The sequence below is a fragment of the Chlorocebus sabaeus genome, chromosome 26 (assembly GCF_047675955.1).
Source record: "Chlorocebus sabaeus isolate Y175 chromosome 26, mChlSab1.0.hap1, whole genome shotgun sequence".
Lineage (NCBI taxonomy): Eukaryota > Metazoa > Chordata > Mammalia > Primates > Cercopithecidae > Chlorocebus > Chlorocebus sabaeus.
The window spans coordinates 52,410,433-52,426,818 of NC_132929.1; the positions used below are offsets into that span (position 1 = coordinate 52,410,433).

At 54.3% G+C, this 16,386-nt stretch overlaps 1 protein-coding gene across 3 annotated transcripts; it reads left to right on the top strand.

The window, feature by feature from the left end:
• Nucleotides 1–9,357: 9,357 nt before the first annotated feature.
• Nucleotides 9,358–15,136, top strand: ISL2 (ISL LIM homeobox 2). 3 transcript variants are annotated; one of them, XM_008015764.3, is made up of 6 exons: nt 9,360–9,625; nt 10,464–10,653; nt 10,928–11,190; nt 12,942–13,225; nt 13,801–13,968; nt 14,388–15,136. In XM_008015764.3, the coding sequence occupies exons 1-6, from the start codon at nt 9,568–9,570 to the stop codon at nt 14,502–14,504; spliced, it is 1,080 nt and encodes a 359-aa protein (XP_008013955.1). In that variant the 5' UTR covers nt 9,360–9,567; the 3' UTR covers nt 14,505–15,136. The 3 variants fall into 3 exon arrangements, with proteins under 3 accessions (XP_008013954.2, XP_008013955.1, XP_037866147.1); XM_038010219.2 differs by having other exon boundaries at nt 9,361–9,570; XM_008015763.3 differs by having other exon boundaries at nt 9,358–10,653.
• Nucleotides 15,137–16,386: the final 1,250 nt, after the last annotated feature.

Here is a 16,386-nt window from a genome sequence, read left to right on the forward strand (position 1 = left end):
AAAGAAGCCAGCTTCTCCAAGGGAGCATATGGTCCTGGGTATTTTGGCAGCCATTTTGTGACCACAAGAACTATCCTTAAAATGAGACTACATCTGTGGACAGTAGAGCAGAAAAATAAAAAGGACCTGTTGACATCACTGACTCACTGAGTCATTCATCTCTGGGGTCTGCCCTACCTCTGTGCTTGTTGTTTGAGCCAACTCATTTCTGGTTAATGCCACTTTTTTTTTTTTTTTTTCTTTTTCCTTCTTTTTTTTTTTTGGAGGCAGAATCTCACTCTGTCATCCAGGCTGGAGTGCAGTGGCGCCATCTCAGCTCACTGCAACCTCTGCCTCCCAGGTTCAAGCAGTTCTCCTGACTCTGCCTCCTGAGTGGTTGGGACCACAGGCATGTACCAGCATGCCCTGCTAAATTTTTTTTTTTTTTAAGTAAAGGCAGGGTTTTGCATGTTGGCCAGGCTTGTCTCGCACTCCTGGCCTTAAGTGATCTACCTGTCTTGGCCACCCAAAGTTCTGGGATTACAGGCGTGAGTCACTGCTCCAGCCTAATGCCACTTTTAGCAGGGCTTTCTTTTAGCCAAAAGCACTCTGCTGGTATGTGAGGACCGAATGAGATAAATGCAGTCCCAGCCAGCACCCAGCACATAGCAGTTGCTTAGTAAATGACAACACCTTCCCTTACCCTCCACTGTAACCCAGGGTCCTCCCTGTGTCCACAGCATGCCTGCATTCCTGCCTTTTCTCCCAGCACTCTCCCTCCTCCTACACAGGCCACATTTGAAGCCTTCTCACCTTTTAAGACCCAACTCCAACTCCAAGTCCTTCAGGAAGCTTGTCTAGTTCATGCAGAATTCTCTCCACTTACTGCCTTATGTGGTTGCCTGTGCTTTCCTGAATCTGGGTCTTCTCAGTCAGACTGAAACTCCTTGAGGGCCAGGACCATTCTTCATACAGCAGTTGGCCTCCTCTCCTGGGCCTCACTCAACCTCTTGACTCTTGTAATGTTTGGTCAGTATTTGGTGATGGACCTATAGGCCATTAATCTTTTCTCCCTCTTGATTTTTATAAGCTGTGGGTGCCGGCATTTAGCTGAATAAGATTCATTCCTCCAACGGCAAGAGGAGCATTATTACTTTGTTCTGAAGGTCTTTACAAGTATAAGGCATGTCTAAAGCTGCTATAAATAATTTATATTGTCTATAACTCAAGCTGATCAAAATAGACTTCATCACAGTGATGCGGCAAAATCTGGTACAAGCTGCTTTTCTCCTGCCTCCAAACCAATTACACATTCGGAGCAGATGAAAATCTGACTGGATTCCCTCTTGAATCGGATTAATGCCCCGTCTACAATCACATAAATCACAATCTGTCCATGATTAGACATCGGATAATCCCATTGGACAAGAGGTGACAACCCAGATTCTATTATCTCATTTATTATCTATTTTTGGAATTTACCAGTAACTCTAACCTCCAGGAGATGTTTCCCAGTGAAAGAGGATCTGCTGGAGATTCTTTTGAGAAATGGTTGCTTGAGGACTTTGGTTAGAGCTGTTGCAAGGTGATGAATACACAAACTAGAACAAGAATGATTGGTCCTCGTTATAAGAAAAAAACCACACATACATTTAGCTTAAGAGTACATGTTGGAGAGAATAAATGGCATCCTTAAAAGCCTTTAAAAGGACAATAACTTTATGACGAGATAATCTCATGTTTGAGAATAAGGTGTTTTTCATTTGTTTTAATATCATAAAGGCAAGCATCTCTGATTGATAAAGGGGATGTAACCAGCCCGCAAAGTCTGCAAAACCTAAATCCACACACATCTGTGCAGGACAAAGGAGCTTATTACAATCTTCAGTTTTCCTACTGGAAAAATTTGTGTCTAGAAATACTGCTAAAGAGAAATGCAAGGTGCACATGGGGCATGACAGTTCTGATGCCATGCTCATGGTTACTGACTCGCGGGTACTGGAGCATTGAAGCACAATGAAAAACCGGAAGTAACTCCCACTCTGGGATGATACAATTCACAAAGCAGGATTGTTCCCTGGAATCTTTCTAACTGGATCTCAACCCAGATGTATTTTTCAATATATTTAACAACATCTGTAAGTTACAAGTGAGGGGTATTCTTTTCTACCATCCTCTGGATTACAAACAGAAATTCTTCCCTTCACCCCATGTCAATAGTTTGAGATTAATTTATCACCCATTCACACCCTCCCCTAAACCAGCCTTCGCCCTGTCCTGCCCCTTTCTGGGGAGGAGAGGGGAGCCACTCATCAAGTCAACATGCGCGCCATCCTCCTGGGTCCCGTCTCCTCCTGGCCCTCCTGACGCATGTCCTTGTTGCTTGTCTTGCTTGTCACATCTAAGTGTTCCTCTTTCCATGGCATAGCTGTGTTTGTACCATTTCCCCACTTAAATCTCTTTAGCCAGGCAAGGGGAGGTTTCCCCTTTTCCAAGAGAATCACCTCCAAGCTCCTCAGAGTGGCACTTGAGCTTCCCATGCTCACCCAAACATCTTTTGTGCCTGCTGCTTCCTCCCTGACTGTCTGGCCATGTGGGCCTGCCTTGGGTGGCTATGGGTTCTCCCAGTGTCCGTGACTCTGCTTGTGCCACTGCCCATAGTCACCCCTGGCTCCAGCCTCTCCTAGCTGCCCACATTTCCCCCCAAAAGCACTTGACTCACACATTGCCTCCTTCTGTCTGCCAGACCATTCCCTCTTCCTAGGAGACCTTCCTGCTCCTTTCATGTCTGGAAGAATCCAGCTCATCCTCAATGGCTTGGAAGAGACACCAGAGGCTCCTCACCCTGCTCTGTGCACCGCCTACCCTTTGTGTCCTGTGGTAGCTCCGGGTTATGGCTACTGCAGCCTCTTCTCAGTGCTGACCTGCACCTTCCTGCCTTCTCTTTCCCATCTCTACTACTGCCTGTCTCAGTGAAGGGCACTCGTCCATCCAGGGCCTCAGCTGCAAACCTGTCCCATTTGGCAAGAGGCTGGCCTCTCTGCAAAAAAGGCACCCAGTCCTGCTTCAGGGAATCCATTCCCTTTGGAGCTCATTCTGTCCCTCTTTCCTTCCCTTTCTTTCTCATTTTGCCCAGGACCTGGATCTCGGCAAGAGGAAAAGTACTTCTAGAAGAAAGCAGAACACTAGAAGGTTAAGCTCCATGGTTGAGAATGCCAGTGCCTTTGGCCAAACTGCTCAGAACCACACCCAGGTCACACTAGCCAGCCTGGGTTCCCCCTTCTGGAAAGATGAGGAAAATGCAGCTTTCCCCCAAAGTCACTGGGCACAGCTCCTTCCCATGGCCTCATCCCCTCCTAAGAGCTGGGCTTGGGAGGGTATCCCTGGGCTACCCTCAGAATGTGATTTGGAAAGAAATGACAGTCTCCATATATATATATATTTTATTTATTTTTTTTTTGAGACGGAGATTCTCTCTGTCACCCAGGCTGTAGTGAAATGGTGCTATCTCGGCTCACTGCAACCTCCACCTCCTGAGTTTAATCAATTCTCCTGCCTGAGCCTCCCAAGTAGCTAGGATTACAGGTGTGCATCACCACACCTGGCTAATTGTTTGTGTTTTAGTAGAGATGGGGTTTCACCATGTTGCCCAGGCTGGTCTCGAACTCCTGAGCTCAGGCGATCCACCCACCTTGGCCTCCCAAAGTGCTGGGATTACAGGAGTGAGCCACTGCACCCAGCTCCATATATATATATATTTTTAAAGGGTTAATTTTTCTCCTCCTTGTGTAATGACCCCATGTGGTCTTTTTATCTCCTCCCCACGGGCTACTCCCCATTGATACCCTCAGGACAAGAGTAGTATAGATTATGGGTTGGTTTGTTTTAATACAGAATCACCTTGGCATACGTCCATGATAACCCAGGTGACAAACAAAACTATTCCCATCTGGACACACTCAAGTGCCACAGGTTCATAACCAGTCTCATGGACGGCTGTGGGGTGTGGGATTGAGTCTCATGGACGGCTGTGGGGTGTGGGATTGAGTCCCATGGACGGCTGTGGGGTGTGGGATTGAGTCCCATGGACGGCTGTGGGGTGTGGGATTGAGTCCCATGGACGGCTGTGGGGTGTGGGATTGAGTCCCATGGACGGCTGTGGGGTGTGGGATTGAGTCCCATGGACGGCTGTGGGGTGTGGGATTCAGTCCCATGGACGGCTGTGGGGTGTGGGATTGAGTCTCATGGACGGCTGCGGGGTGTGGGATTGAGTCTCATGGACGGCTGCGGGGTGTGGGATTCAGTCCCATGGACGGCTGTGGGGTGTGGGATTGAGTCTCATGGACGGCTGTGGGGTGTGGGATTGAGTCTCATGGACGGCTGTGGGGTGTGGGATTCAGTCCCATGGACGGCTGTGGGGTGTGGGATTGAGTCTCATGGACGGCTGTGGGGTGTGGGATTGAGTCTCATGGACGGCTGTGGGGTGTGGGATTGAGTCTCATGGACGGCTGTGGGGTGTGGGATTGAGTCTCATGGATGGCTGTGGGGTGTGGGATTCAGTCTCATGGACGGCTGTGGGGTGTGGGATTCAGTCTCAGTCACAGTCCCATCTCTTTCCTAGTTGTGTTAACTTGTGAAGGTTATTGGTTTATTTATTTCTCAGCAGCTGAAAGATGATATTAGGACCTGCCTCAGAGGCAGGGCCAACTTCACAGAAACCCTGTATATGGAGGGGCAGGACACACTTGGTTTGATGCTCTGCCATTGCTGTCTTGAATTTTTATTTTTATTTTTTTGAGACAGTCTGTCTCTGTCCGAGGCTGGAGTTCAGTGGCGCTATCTTGGGTCACTGCAACTTCTGCCTCCCGGGTTCAAGTGATTCATGCCTTAGCTTCCCGAGTAGCTGGCACTACAGGCATGTGCCACCATACCTGGCTAAATTTTGTATTTTTAGTGGAGACAGGGTTTCGCCATGTTGGCCAAGCTGGTCTCAAACTCCTCACCTCAAGTGATCCACCTGCCTCGGCCTCCCAAAGTGCTGGGATTACAGGCATGAGCCACCACCCCAGCCATTGAAATTCTTAATAATTTTTTTAACAAAGGGTTGTGAATTTTTATTTTGCAATGGGATCTGCAAATTACGTGGCCATTCCTGCTCAGGAGATTGGTGGGCACTTTAATGAGACCTCGTACTGCTGCTTAGCCCAGAGCCCCAGCTACAGCATGTGCTCAGTAACTTCGGGAAGAGAGAAGGGGGCTCAGGAAGGAGGGAGGGGGGCCCAGCAGTGCCTTTGGGTACCTGTTTGCTCAAAGGGAATCTAGGGCTGGGGAGGCAGGCAAGGCTGGGGAGAAAGCATAGGTCTTGGATGTCAGGAAGCCTGAAGCCTGACCTTGACTTGCCAAGTTTCCTCCCTGCCCCCAGGTCTTAGTTACTTCTTTGAAATATGGTGCTCCGTCCCCATCCCAAAAGCAAGTTCTCAGACACCTGTGGTGGGTGAAGATGTGGATGCTGAGGTTGTCTCTTGCCTGCTGTATTCAACGTCTCCAACTACCTTTGGAGAAAAGTAAAAGCCTTTGGGAGTGGGGCAGAAGAAGAATGGAGGGGGATGGAGACTGGAGCAAGAGGAGAAGCCTGGTCTAGTGACTTAAGCTGGGCAGCAAGGTCTCAGCCCTGGACAGCAGAAGTTCATCCACAGGGACTCTAGCAGGAAGAGGTCTGGCCTGGGTCAGGGGACCTGGCTTCTGGCTCCATCTCCATCACATGCTGGGTAACAGGTCACCAGGCCTCATTTTCCTTTCTGAGTGAGGACTGACAGTGAGGACTGATGCTCCCACACTAGCAACAGCCTCCTCTGTGTTGGCTGGACATTGTGCATGGGGCTGTGCCTTTGTGAGTGATGTGGTAGAGGTTTTGGGGAGAAAAAATCAGGGAGACTTCTCTGTGCTTCTGAACTCTCCCCAGTACAGGCTAGTTTTATGGGATAAAGCATAGCTATGGAGCTCAAGCTGCTATTCCTGATAAGGAGAAAGTGCTCTAAGACCGAAGATACAAGGCACCCAGGTCTCCTGCGTGCCAGCCTGGGATGTGGAGAGCATGTGGCCCCTCCATACCTGAGAAGGGAGCAGCCAGGAGGCAGAGAACCAGGGCAGAGCCACATCCATGTTGCCCATGGCCGTGCCCAGCAGGTGCAGGTATTTTCTTCTCTCATCTCAGTGCTGGTCTCCCAGGGGTGGCTGTGACCAGAAGTCACACATGGAGTGATTTTGAAATGGATCTCTGGTTTTACAGCTCCAGAGATGTGAAATGGGTGAATGGTGGAGCTACATTCATGTGGCTCTTCAATGGCACAGTGAAAAAAGCAAGAGAGATGGAGCCAGACAGCCTGGGTTCAATGCCAGATCTGATTTAATCTGTGACCTGAGGCAGTAACTTCCCCTCTCTGAGCCTCAGTTTCCTCGAGGATTGGAGGGGCCCAGTACTACCCACAACATGACATTACTTTTAAGACCTAACAGGCTAACAACAAGGGCTTTGCACATGGTGGCCCTGAACAAATATTTGTTTTGACCTGGCTTCCCAGCATCCCAAAAGAGGCAACCCTCTCCAAACGCCACCTCCCTAGTGGAGTCTCAAAGGACAGGGTTTTCTGAACGGGAAGGAAGAGTTTCTCTGGGCAGTAGAGGGTTAAAAGCTGGACCTACGATTCCTGCCTGGAGCTGCCCCCTCCCTGCCAGCTGTCTGAACCCCTGAATTATAGATTTGTTTGCTCCTGGCCTGGCGAGCAAGACCTAGTAGGTACTGGGAGCCAGGCCTACTCCAGGGTCACCTGAGGGTAGGGCCACTGGGCCAGATGCACCTCCTCGCTCTACATGCAGACACACAAACACCAAGAGTCCCCTCCCAGTTCTGACTGCGCACCCACATTCACAGATATAACCTGTACACAAAGTCTATGCACAGACTACACATCTCCAAACCCCATCTACACAGCAGACACACACAGAGCAAGCACACATCGAAATACACAAAGAAATCATCAGATGACACACCCTGAGACATACTTAGAACTCCCCTCCCCACCCAGACACATGCAGGCAGGATGGGCAGAGGTTCCCGACATAAGGATACAGCCACAATCATAATTGTCATAATTAACACATATAGAGTACTTACTCTGTGCTAGGTGTTGCTCTAAGCCCTTTCCAGAGAACAGTTTATTTAATTATTACAAAATAGAGATAGCTACAATTATTATACCTCCATTTTACAGATGAGGAAACTGAGGGAAGGAGAATTAAAATAAGATGCCGGAGGTCACACAGGTGGCCTGGCACAGCCTCAGGCACAGATACCCACCCCCTCACTCTTGTCCCCCATTTACATAAACACATTCCTTCAAACGCAGCATCCCCCAACCCCTGACCTGCCCGCACACACTCAGGGTGAGTGCTCTTTGGGGGACTGTTGACTGAAGAAGCAAGAAATGGCCTATTGGCCGAGGGGTGGTAAGCTGTAACAAGAGCCGGACCGGTGGCCGTGCGCGGTGGCTCACGCCAGTAAATCCCAGCACTTTAGGAAGCCGAGGCGGGCGGATCACGAGGTCAGGAGTTCGAGACCAGTCTGACCAACATGGTGAAACCCGGTTTCTCCTAAAAATACAAAAATTAGCTGGGCGCGGTGGCGCTCGCCTGTAATCTCAGCTATTCAGGAGGCTGAGGAAGGAGAATCGCTTGAACCCGGGAGGCGGAGGTTGCAGTGAGCTGAAATCGCACCGTTACACTCCAGTCTGGGCGACAGAGCGAGACTCTGTCGCAACAAGAAAAAAAAAAAAAAAAAAAAGAGCCGGACCGGTGAGAAGACTAGATCTTCTAAAGGTAGAGGCGGAGGTCAAAAGCCTGACACTACTGTACGGGACTTAAAGCGCTCGGCCCAGCGCGGGGCCGGTGAGGAACGTTCACCGTGGACCATGGTCAAATAATGTTAGCGTGCACTCGGGGCCTCGCCTTGGCCCTGTGCAAAGCCTGGGCCTGCGATTTTGGCTACACCCGTTTCGAGGCCAACCAACGTCATGCTCTTAGTAGAACGGCTGTAGCGACTGCGCCCTCAGGCCCACAAGCCCGAAGGTCTGGGCCAGGGTCTGGAATGGCGGTGGAGACACTTTATCCGCAGGCGTTTCACCTCGCGCCCCACCCAGGCGCACACCAAGTTCTTGGTACTCCTTTTACTGGGAAAACAAGAACAGACACCATGGTTGGATAAATGTTATTTGTAATTAATGGGCCGGTCTTTGAACCCTTTCAAACAAAACCCACAGCGATTTCTTTTAAAGAAAGAATGCCCGGACTCTGCTCAGAACTCTCAGCTTTTCTCAGGACCAACGAGCCGCCGCCTCGCAGATAGCACTGTAAATTACCCAGCGTCTCACGTTCGTTTCTGATTATTTGCATTGCAGTGGGTTTGTGAAATGAAGCACAAGAGTTTAGAAAAATCTTTTATTTTGGAAATGGGACACGCAATCGACCCCAGCAGTGTTCCTAGAAGGAGCTATGCCATTTGGGTGGGTGAAAAATGAGGGGGCGGGGGAGTCCATGTTACATTTAAAACAACAACAAATTAAAAGCAAAACAAAACAACAACAAAAAAAGGAGGTGGTGGAGGAGGAGGTGGTGGTGGAGGAGAGAGAGGAGGGGCAGCAGCAGCGGCAGCAGCTGCAAGGATGGAGTCAGTACCCGTCCCAGTCCCGGGTGAGCGCATTTGGATCTGGGTTCTGGCTCAACCCACTTAATGCCCCAATCGGAAGTTTTCTACAGGTTGTGCGGACAGGAAAGTTTAAATAAGAGTTTATCAGAAGCCAGGTGGTCATTCTCTACCCTCTCTCTCTAGCTTGGACCCAAAGAACAAAGGCACATGAGAGGAGAAAGGTGACCAGCTGGACGATGACGGTCACGTCCAATTAGACCCTCTTGTCTTCGGCTCTCTTGTCTTGAGAGTGGGTTTAATTTTTTTTTTTTTTTTTAATTTATATAAGAAGGAGCTCTTAAAGGAGAGCCACCTCCACCCTCAGGTATCCATCACTCAGCTCCAGCGCGCCTGGGAAAACCGCCCCGAAAGTCCAAGAGGAAGCTCAGAGTTGTAACGGCCGCGGAGACAGCTAGGCGGTGACGCAAGGTCCAGTGCAGATTGCCAGACCCGGGGCGGGAGAGAGGATCCTTGTAGGTTTCGGAGGTGGGGGGGGCTGCACTCCATTGTTCATTCCGGGCCAATCAGGGTTGGCCCACTTCCTCCCAGCCAATCTCCCTTCACCCCCAGCCTCCCACCCAACCCACCCCGCCCATCAGCCCCCGGTCCCCATCACCTCCCCCGCATCCCCGGCAGTTCTGGGGAAGCTTCGTGACGCCACAGGTCCCGCCCCCAGCTCCGGCCCGGGGCGAGTGCGTGTTGACGTCATGCTGCGTGCGGGCCGGTGCGGAATCGCTCCCTCAACTCCGCGGGGCAGTAGGAGTTAGTTAGCAAAGAGCCGAGGCCGAACGCGCGACCCTCGTCCTTCTGCCCCTGGCCGCACACTTTGCGCACATCTCTTTTTCTGCATGGTGGATATTATTTTTCATTATCCTTTTCTGGGTGCTATGGGTGATCATTCCAAGAGTAAGTCTTTCTGTGTGTGTGTGGGGTGGGGTGTGTGTGTGTGCTTAATATGCAAAATTTCTATTGCAAAAAAATGTTTAGTGGATTCTACAAGTGGCTTCTGTTTGTCAGGATAGTTTAAGAGAGGAAAAACGAATGCATATGTCCTGCAGGACTGCTTATCTTTGGGAATCCTGTTGTTTTATTTGATAAGTAAACACTGTTTCTCAAGCCGGCTGGGATGACTTCGGGCTGCGAAATCTGCTTCTGTTTTGCGCAAAGGCAATTAGGTTTGATTTAGGGATGTGGGCTTTTTTTTTTTTTTTGGTTGTTGTTTGTTTGCTTTTCGGTGTTTCAAAGCTAGGAAGCTTTCTCTCGCTTGCTCTGGGATATTTAAACTAAGAAATGTCTGAGAGGATGAGCTGGGACTGCCGAAAGACGATGTGTCTGTGTTAGGATAGGAGGCAGCCGCTGTGAGTGGGAGTGTGTGAGCGGAAATGCCGGGACAGCACCGTTAGGTGTTGATGTCCAGGCTACCGCAGTGCCTGTGTATTTACTCTCTTCTTAGTTTCGTGTTAGCGTTTAGTTTCAAGACACGTCGACAAAACGACTGTGATTAATGAATGTACTAGCGAAATATTTGGGGGTGGGGGACAGAAGAAACCTTAAGCAATCCAGAAGATACTGGTTTTTCGTTTCCAATGCTCTGGATCTTTAGAGAGCTCATCACCTTTCCTTATGGTCGCAAGTCTTGAAAGAAAGCGAGAGAGCGAGCGGGTTGGGTTAGGGCTGGAGTGGCCGAGGCCGGCCGGGGTCCGGGCAGTCAGGCCTGACGCGGCCCCGCGCCCTTCCACGGCAGAGAAGCCCGGGACGGCCATGTGCGTGGGCTGCGGGAGTCAGATCCACGACCAGTTTATCCTGCGGGTGTCGCCCGACCTCGAGTGGCACGCCGCCTGCCTCAAGTGCGCCGAGTGCAGCCAGTACCTGGACGAGACGTGCACGTGCTTCGTGAGAGACGGGAAGACCTACTGCAAGCGGGACTATGTGAGGTGAGGCCGGCGGGAACGCGGGCTGGGCCACCGCGCGCCGGGGCTGGGGATGGCGGCCTGCCCGCGCGCCCCGGCCCTGCCCGGTGAGAAGGCCATCCTCATCCCGCATAGGAGCCGCAGCGCGCCCCCGGGCCCGGGAATGCCCGCAGGCGGGTCACCGCAGTCCCCTGGTGGGCCACAAACTGTCCTGGGCGCGCGCCGGGGCCGGTAGCAGCCGGGGAGATGAGGGCGGCCGCAGGCCAAGCGCTGATACCGCTGCGCCTTGGGCCCGCAGGCTATTCGGCATCAAGTGCGCCAAGTGCCAGGTGGGCTTCAGCAGCAGCGACCTGGTGATGAGGGCGCGGGACAGCGTGTACCACATCGAGTGCTTCCGCTGCTCCGTGTGCAGCCGCCAGCTGCTGCCTGGGGACGAGTTCTCGCTGCGGGAGCACGAGCTGCTCTGCCGCGCAGACCACGGCCTCCTGCTCGAGCGCGCCGCTGCAGGCAGCCCACGCAGCCCCGGCCCGCTCCCCGGCTCCCGCGGCCTGCATCTGCCAGGTAAGCGCGGGGCCTGCGCCGGGGTGAGCGGGGTGTGCTTGCGTGCTTGTGTCCCTAACGAGAAGTTGTCAGTTGTGTGTGGTTGGGTCTGCCGGGATAGTGTTTTTCTGTATTAGTGCGGAACTGTGTGCTGGGAACAAGGTTGTGTGTGTTCTCGTGTGCCCGGGAGAAACTGCGCGTGCATATGAGTGAGCACGGGGAATTGTGCAGAATCGTGTTCTCCATGACCAGGAACATGCAGGGCACAGTGCTAGGAGCAGAATAGTGGATGACAACAAGGAATATTAAGTGGTGTCCGTCTTGGGGCTTGTATTAGGAATTTCTTGGAGGAATATGTGTTATTGTCAGAGGGGAAGGTTTGCTCAGGGGTATTTGTGGAAGTAACGCAGCTCCCCACTGGGAGCTGGGCAGGGGCTTGGTCAGCCAGGAGCCAAGAACCCAACAAAGAGGGGTTTTTGCCGTCTTGTTTTGAGGCCCAGTTTGATGAACAATTTAGCCAGGTTCTTCTGGGGAAGGGGGAGTGTTATCAATGCATATTGGACTCTCACTGGAATATTCTGGGTCCTAATCAGTGGCTGCCCAGAGATGGGGTCTGAGTGTATAATGGGCAGGTAGGGCTGAACAGAAACAGCGGTGCCTCCGCCCCAAGCAGGGCAGTTTCCCCCAGGTAGCCATAGGCCTGCAGCACAGATCCGCAGACCAGGCTGGGCCTCTCGGTGCTGTGTGGCCTTGCCCCGCTCCTCCCCTCTCTGGATCTCCACTTCCTCCCTATAGAAAGAGGAAATTGGGCTGGATGGGCTATTTATAAATATTTGTCCAGACCTAGAAATGCGTAGAGAGGAACATAAACCTAAATGGTGCAGTATAGATCCAAGGTGTGTAGGTCGGGAATGTAGAATGGAGATGTGAAATGGGAGGAAGCGGGTATTCAGTGCACCCCCATCTGGGATCTCGGAGAGGCTCCCCTTTGTTTGTTTCGGGCTTCAGGCTGCAGGCTCTGGAATCAGTCACTGTTTCCCCGGGATGGAGAGAACCTGGGGCCAAGCGAGGAGGGTGCCAGCGGCTGCTCACCAGCGTGGTGGGTGGGAGGCCACTGGGCTGGGGAACCTGGAGCCTTGAGGAAGGAGACCGGGGCGGAAGCCCAAGAGCGGGCAGGAAGGAACTGTTGCAGGCCCTGGAGGCCCGTCCATAACCCTGGATGAGTCTTCTACACATGTACCCTTCTACACATATGCCCTGTCCAAATGGGCTCTGAAGGAGGGAAGGGCCCTCGTAGGCCCCCGGGATATGCGCACCTCCCACCCAGTCCCCTGAGCAGCACCTCACTCCCGGTCCACGTCGTTCCCTTTCCCTCTCCAGAGTCCTGGGCGAGCCTCTTTCCTCTTCCTCTGAAACTCCGACTTCTTCCGGAGGGCTTCGCTCCTTCCGAGGGTCCTGTTACTGGAAGAGGCACATCCCTGAGCGGCCACTCACTCCCCGCAGCGGCCTGTCGCCGAGCTCCCTCGCCCTGCTTGAGCTCGGGAGAGATCGCTGCGGGGCAGTCCGGCCCGGGAGCGAGAGAAAGAACGAAAATGCACAGCTCTCTCCGCGTAAGGCGAACAGATGGAGAGGAAGACGAACAATTAAACGAAATAAACAAAATAAAACAGAAACGAAATCGGGCCCCGGGGGGCTCGGCCGCCCAGAGGTTGGGCTCCGGGCGGGTGGGTGGCGGCCCCTCGCTAACCTCTGGCCCCACCCTGTCCTGGCAGATGCTGGGTCGGGCCGGCAGCCCGCGTTGCGCCCGCACGTGCACAAGCAGACGGAGAAGACGACCCGCGTGCGAACTGTGCTGAACGAGAAGCAGCTGCACACTCTGCGGACCTGCTACGCCGCCAACCCGCGGCCCGACGCTCTCATGAAGGAGCAGCTGGTGGAGATGACCGGCCTGAGCCCGCGGGTCATCCGCGTCTGGTTCCAGAACAAGCGCTGCAAGGACAAGAAGAAATCCATTCTCATGAAGCAGCTGCAGCAGCAGCAGCACAGCGACAAGACGGTGAGCGGCCGCGGGGCCGAAGGCTCGAGTTGGGTGGGGCCTGCGCTTCCGCCGCGGTATCTGTGTGCCCTTTTCTGGGCGAGCCCTGGGAGATCCAGGGAGAACTGGGCGCTCCAGATGGTGTATGTCTGTATCTTCAGAGCTAGGCTTCCCTTGGATTTGGGGCTTCCTATTTTGTCTGGGATCGGGGTTTCTCCTTGCTCCAGGTGCAGCCCCGCGTTGCGGGTCCCGGGCGCTGCGCGAAGCCCGGGGCGGCATGGCTGTGTGCAGCGCCCGCCAGTCGGGCTGGTGGGTTGTGTCCCTCTGTCCGCAGCTGCAGAAGGGTGGGAGTGCAGGCCTTGCCTTTCCTCACCGGGTGGTTGGCTCCCAGCACCGAGGCTGACCTATCGTGGCAAGTTTGCAGCCCCCGAAGATCCCCAGTGGAGAAAGAGGGCTCTTCCGATGCGGTCGAGTGTGCACCTCCCCGCAAAGTAATGCAGACCCTAAATCACTCAGGGCCTGGAGCTCCAGTCTCAAAGGTGGCACAAAAGGCCAGACCTAACTCGAGCACCCAAGGCCTTCTGCTTGCCCCACAGAGCCTTCAGGGACTGACCGGGACGCCCCTGGTGGCGGGCAGCCCCATCCGCCATGAGAACGCTGTGCAGGGCAGCGCAGTGGAGGTGCAGACATACCAGCCGCCGTGGAAGGCGCTCAGCGAATTTGCCCTCCAGAGCGACCTGGACCAACCCGCCTTCCAGCAGCTGGTGAGGCCCTGCCCTACCCGCCCCGACCTCGGTACTCTTCGGGTTGGGGATTTAGCCACTTAGCCTGGCAGAGAGGGGAGGGGGTAGCCTTGGGCTGAGGGGCTGGGGACAGCCCTAGGCGGTGGGGGAGGGGGAACAGTGGCGGGCTCTGAAACCTCACCTCAGCCCATTACGCAGCCTAAACCAGGTCTCCCTGGATTAAAGTGCGCACAAGAGAGGTCGCAGAATTAACCAACCCGCTCCCCCCGCCCTAATCCCGCCCTGCGTGCGCCTGGGGACCTGGCCTCCTCCTCCGCCGGGCTTGCTCTCAGCCGGCGACCGGTCCCCAAGGGACATTCCCCAACTCGGAGCACGCGGCCCTGGAGCACCAGCTCGGGTGCCTCTTCACCTGCCTCTTCCCGGTGTTTCCGCTGCCCCAGGTCTCCTTCTCCGAGTCCGGCTCCCTAGGCAACTCCTCCGGCAGCGACGTGACCTCCCTGTCCTCGCAGCTCCCGGACACCCCCAACAGTATGGTGCCGAGTCCCGTGGAGACGTGAGGGGGACCCCTCCCTGCCAGCCCGCGGACCTCGCATGCTCCCTGCATGAGACACCCATGCTCAGGCCATTCCAGTTCCGAAAGTTCTCTTGCCTTCGTGATTATTCTATTGTTATTTATGAGAGAGGACCGAGAGAAACGGTCTGGACAGCCCAAGGCGCCAGGATGCAACCTGCTTTCACCAGACGGCAGACTCCTGCTCCGAGGACTCTTTACTTTTTAAAAACCAGAATTTGGGATTTACCAGAGTTAGCTCTGCCCTCTCCTCTCCGCGTGGCCGCCGCTCTGTCCCTCCACGCCCCACCTGTATCCCCACCTCGGCCGGCCCCGAGCTCGCCCACGTGGACCCCCGCCCTGCCCCCACTCCGCGCTCCCTGGCGTCTTCGCCTGGGCTCTAGCGGGGAAGAGGAAGGGGATAACTCAGAGGAACAGACACTCAAACTCCTAAAGCGCATGATTGCTGGGAAACAGTAGAAACCAGACTTGCCTTGAAAGTGTTTAAGTTATTCCACGGAGGACAGAGTGTGTGAGTCTTTGCCGAACAAACAAACGTAAGTTATTGTTATTTATTGTTAGAACAGCCAGTTCATAATGGGACTCGTATTTTGATCTTAATAAAAAATAATAACCCGGTGCGACGCCGCTCCCGTGTGCTGTTGGCGCGGCAGGAGTGCCGGAGGAGGCAAGTCCACAGGTCTGGCTGGCGTCGGCTGCCGGAGCTCCGCGTGCTGCGGGCGGGGCGGGCCGGGTGGGGATTGGGCGCGGCCGAGGGGTGGGCTGGGCGCATGCGCGCTGAGGCCCTCGCAGAAGCAGGCGTGCCCCACTGGCGACCCCTGAGCAACTGGCGGCGGAGACCCGCGGGCAGGAGGCGGGACTCATTTAGGCGGGAAACCTGCAGCGCTCGTGGCAGCTGAGTGGCGGACTCCGGCCTAGGGTCATGCCGGCGAGGGCGTGCCCCGCTCCCGGAACCGGCCTTGGCAGGGCGCCTGCCGAGCTCCTAGCCCCACTCTCGTTCGGCGCTGCAGGCCCTCCCGGCGCTTCCTTCCCCGGCGGTCCGCGGCTCTGGGTGAGGCTCGAAGCCCCGCGCGCTGCCTCTGGCCCTGCGGCCCAGCAGCAAGGCCGACCTCTGCCAGACCGGGCGGCCGTGACGGGCCTTGCTGCGCGCTGTTCCCGGAGTGGATGCGCGACGTGATCAATCCGCGGCATTTATTAATTCCCCCGTCTAGACAGAGGCGGGGCCGGGCGGCGGCTGCTTATCTGCGTTTGGCATCACCTGCAAGCGATACACCGAGGGGCCGCAACGAGCCCCCGCTAGGAGGGCGGCTGCCGGGAAAATAAGTCCACCCAGAACCAGTCTGGCGTGTCCTTGGTTTATTTTCTTTCCAGACCGAAGTGGAGGGGGTCGGGGGTGGCCCGGGTGGGAGGGGGGCTGGGAATGGCCCCTGGATATGCTGTGCCCAGGTCACTTGGTGTGACATTTCAAACCCCTGCTACTTGTTTTCTTGAAAACCGGCTTTAGTGATCGCAGGAAATAACCGAGAGATACTGAATCTCCAGTAGGCCCCCGGGCAAGCGCGCACACACAAAAGCAAAAAAACCAAAAAGAAAGAAACAAGAAGAAGAAGAAAAAAAACCCATGGAGGCTCAGGTTTTACTCTTCACCGATATTTAACCCTTTGGCAGCCTGGGACAGTTCTTTTCCAAGACCAGCCTTCACCGCTGTTGTAAGAACCTCTGGCGTTGAGTTGCCGTTTCCTGGTCCCCGAGTTAAGGGACCCACGAGCGTATCCTTTGTCCAAGGTTGTTTTTAAAGTGGGCAACGCCCTCACTGGGTAGGGGATGGTTGCCATCTTAGCTTAGGTAGAGGCTGGCAAGGAAAACGT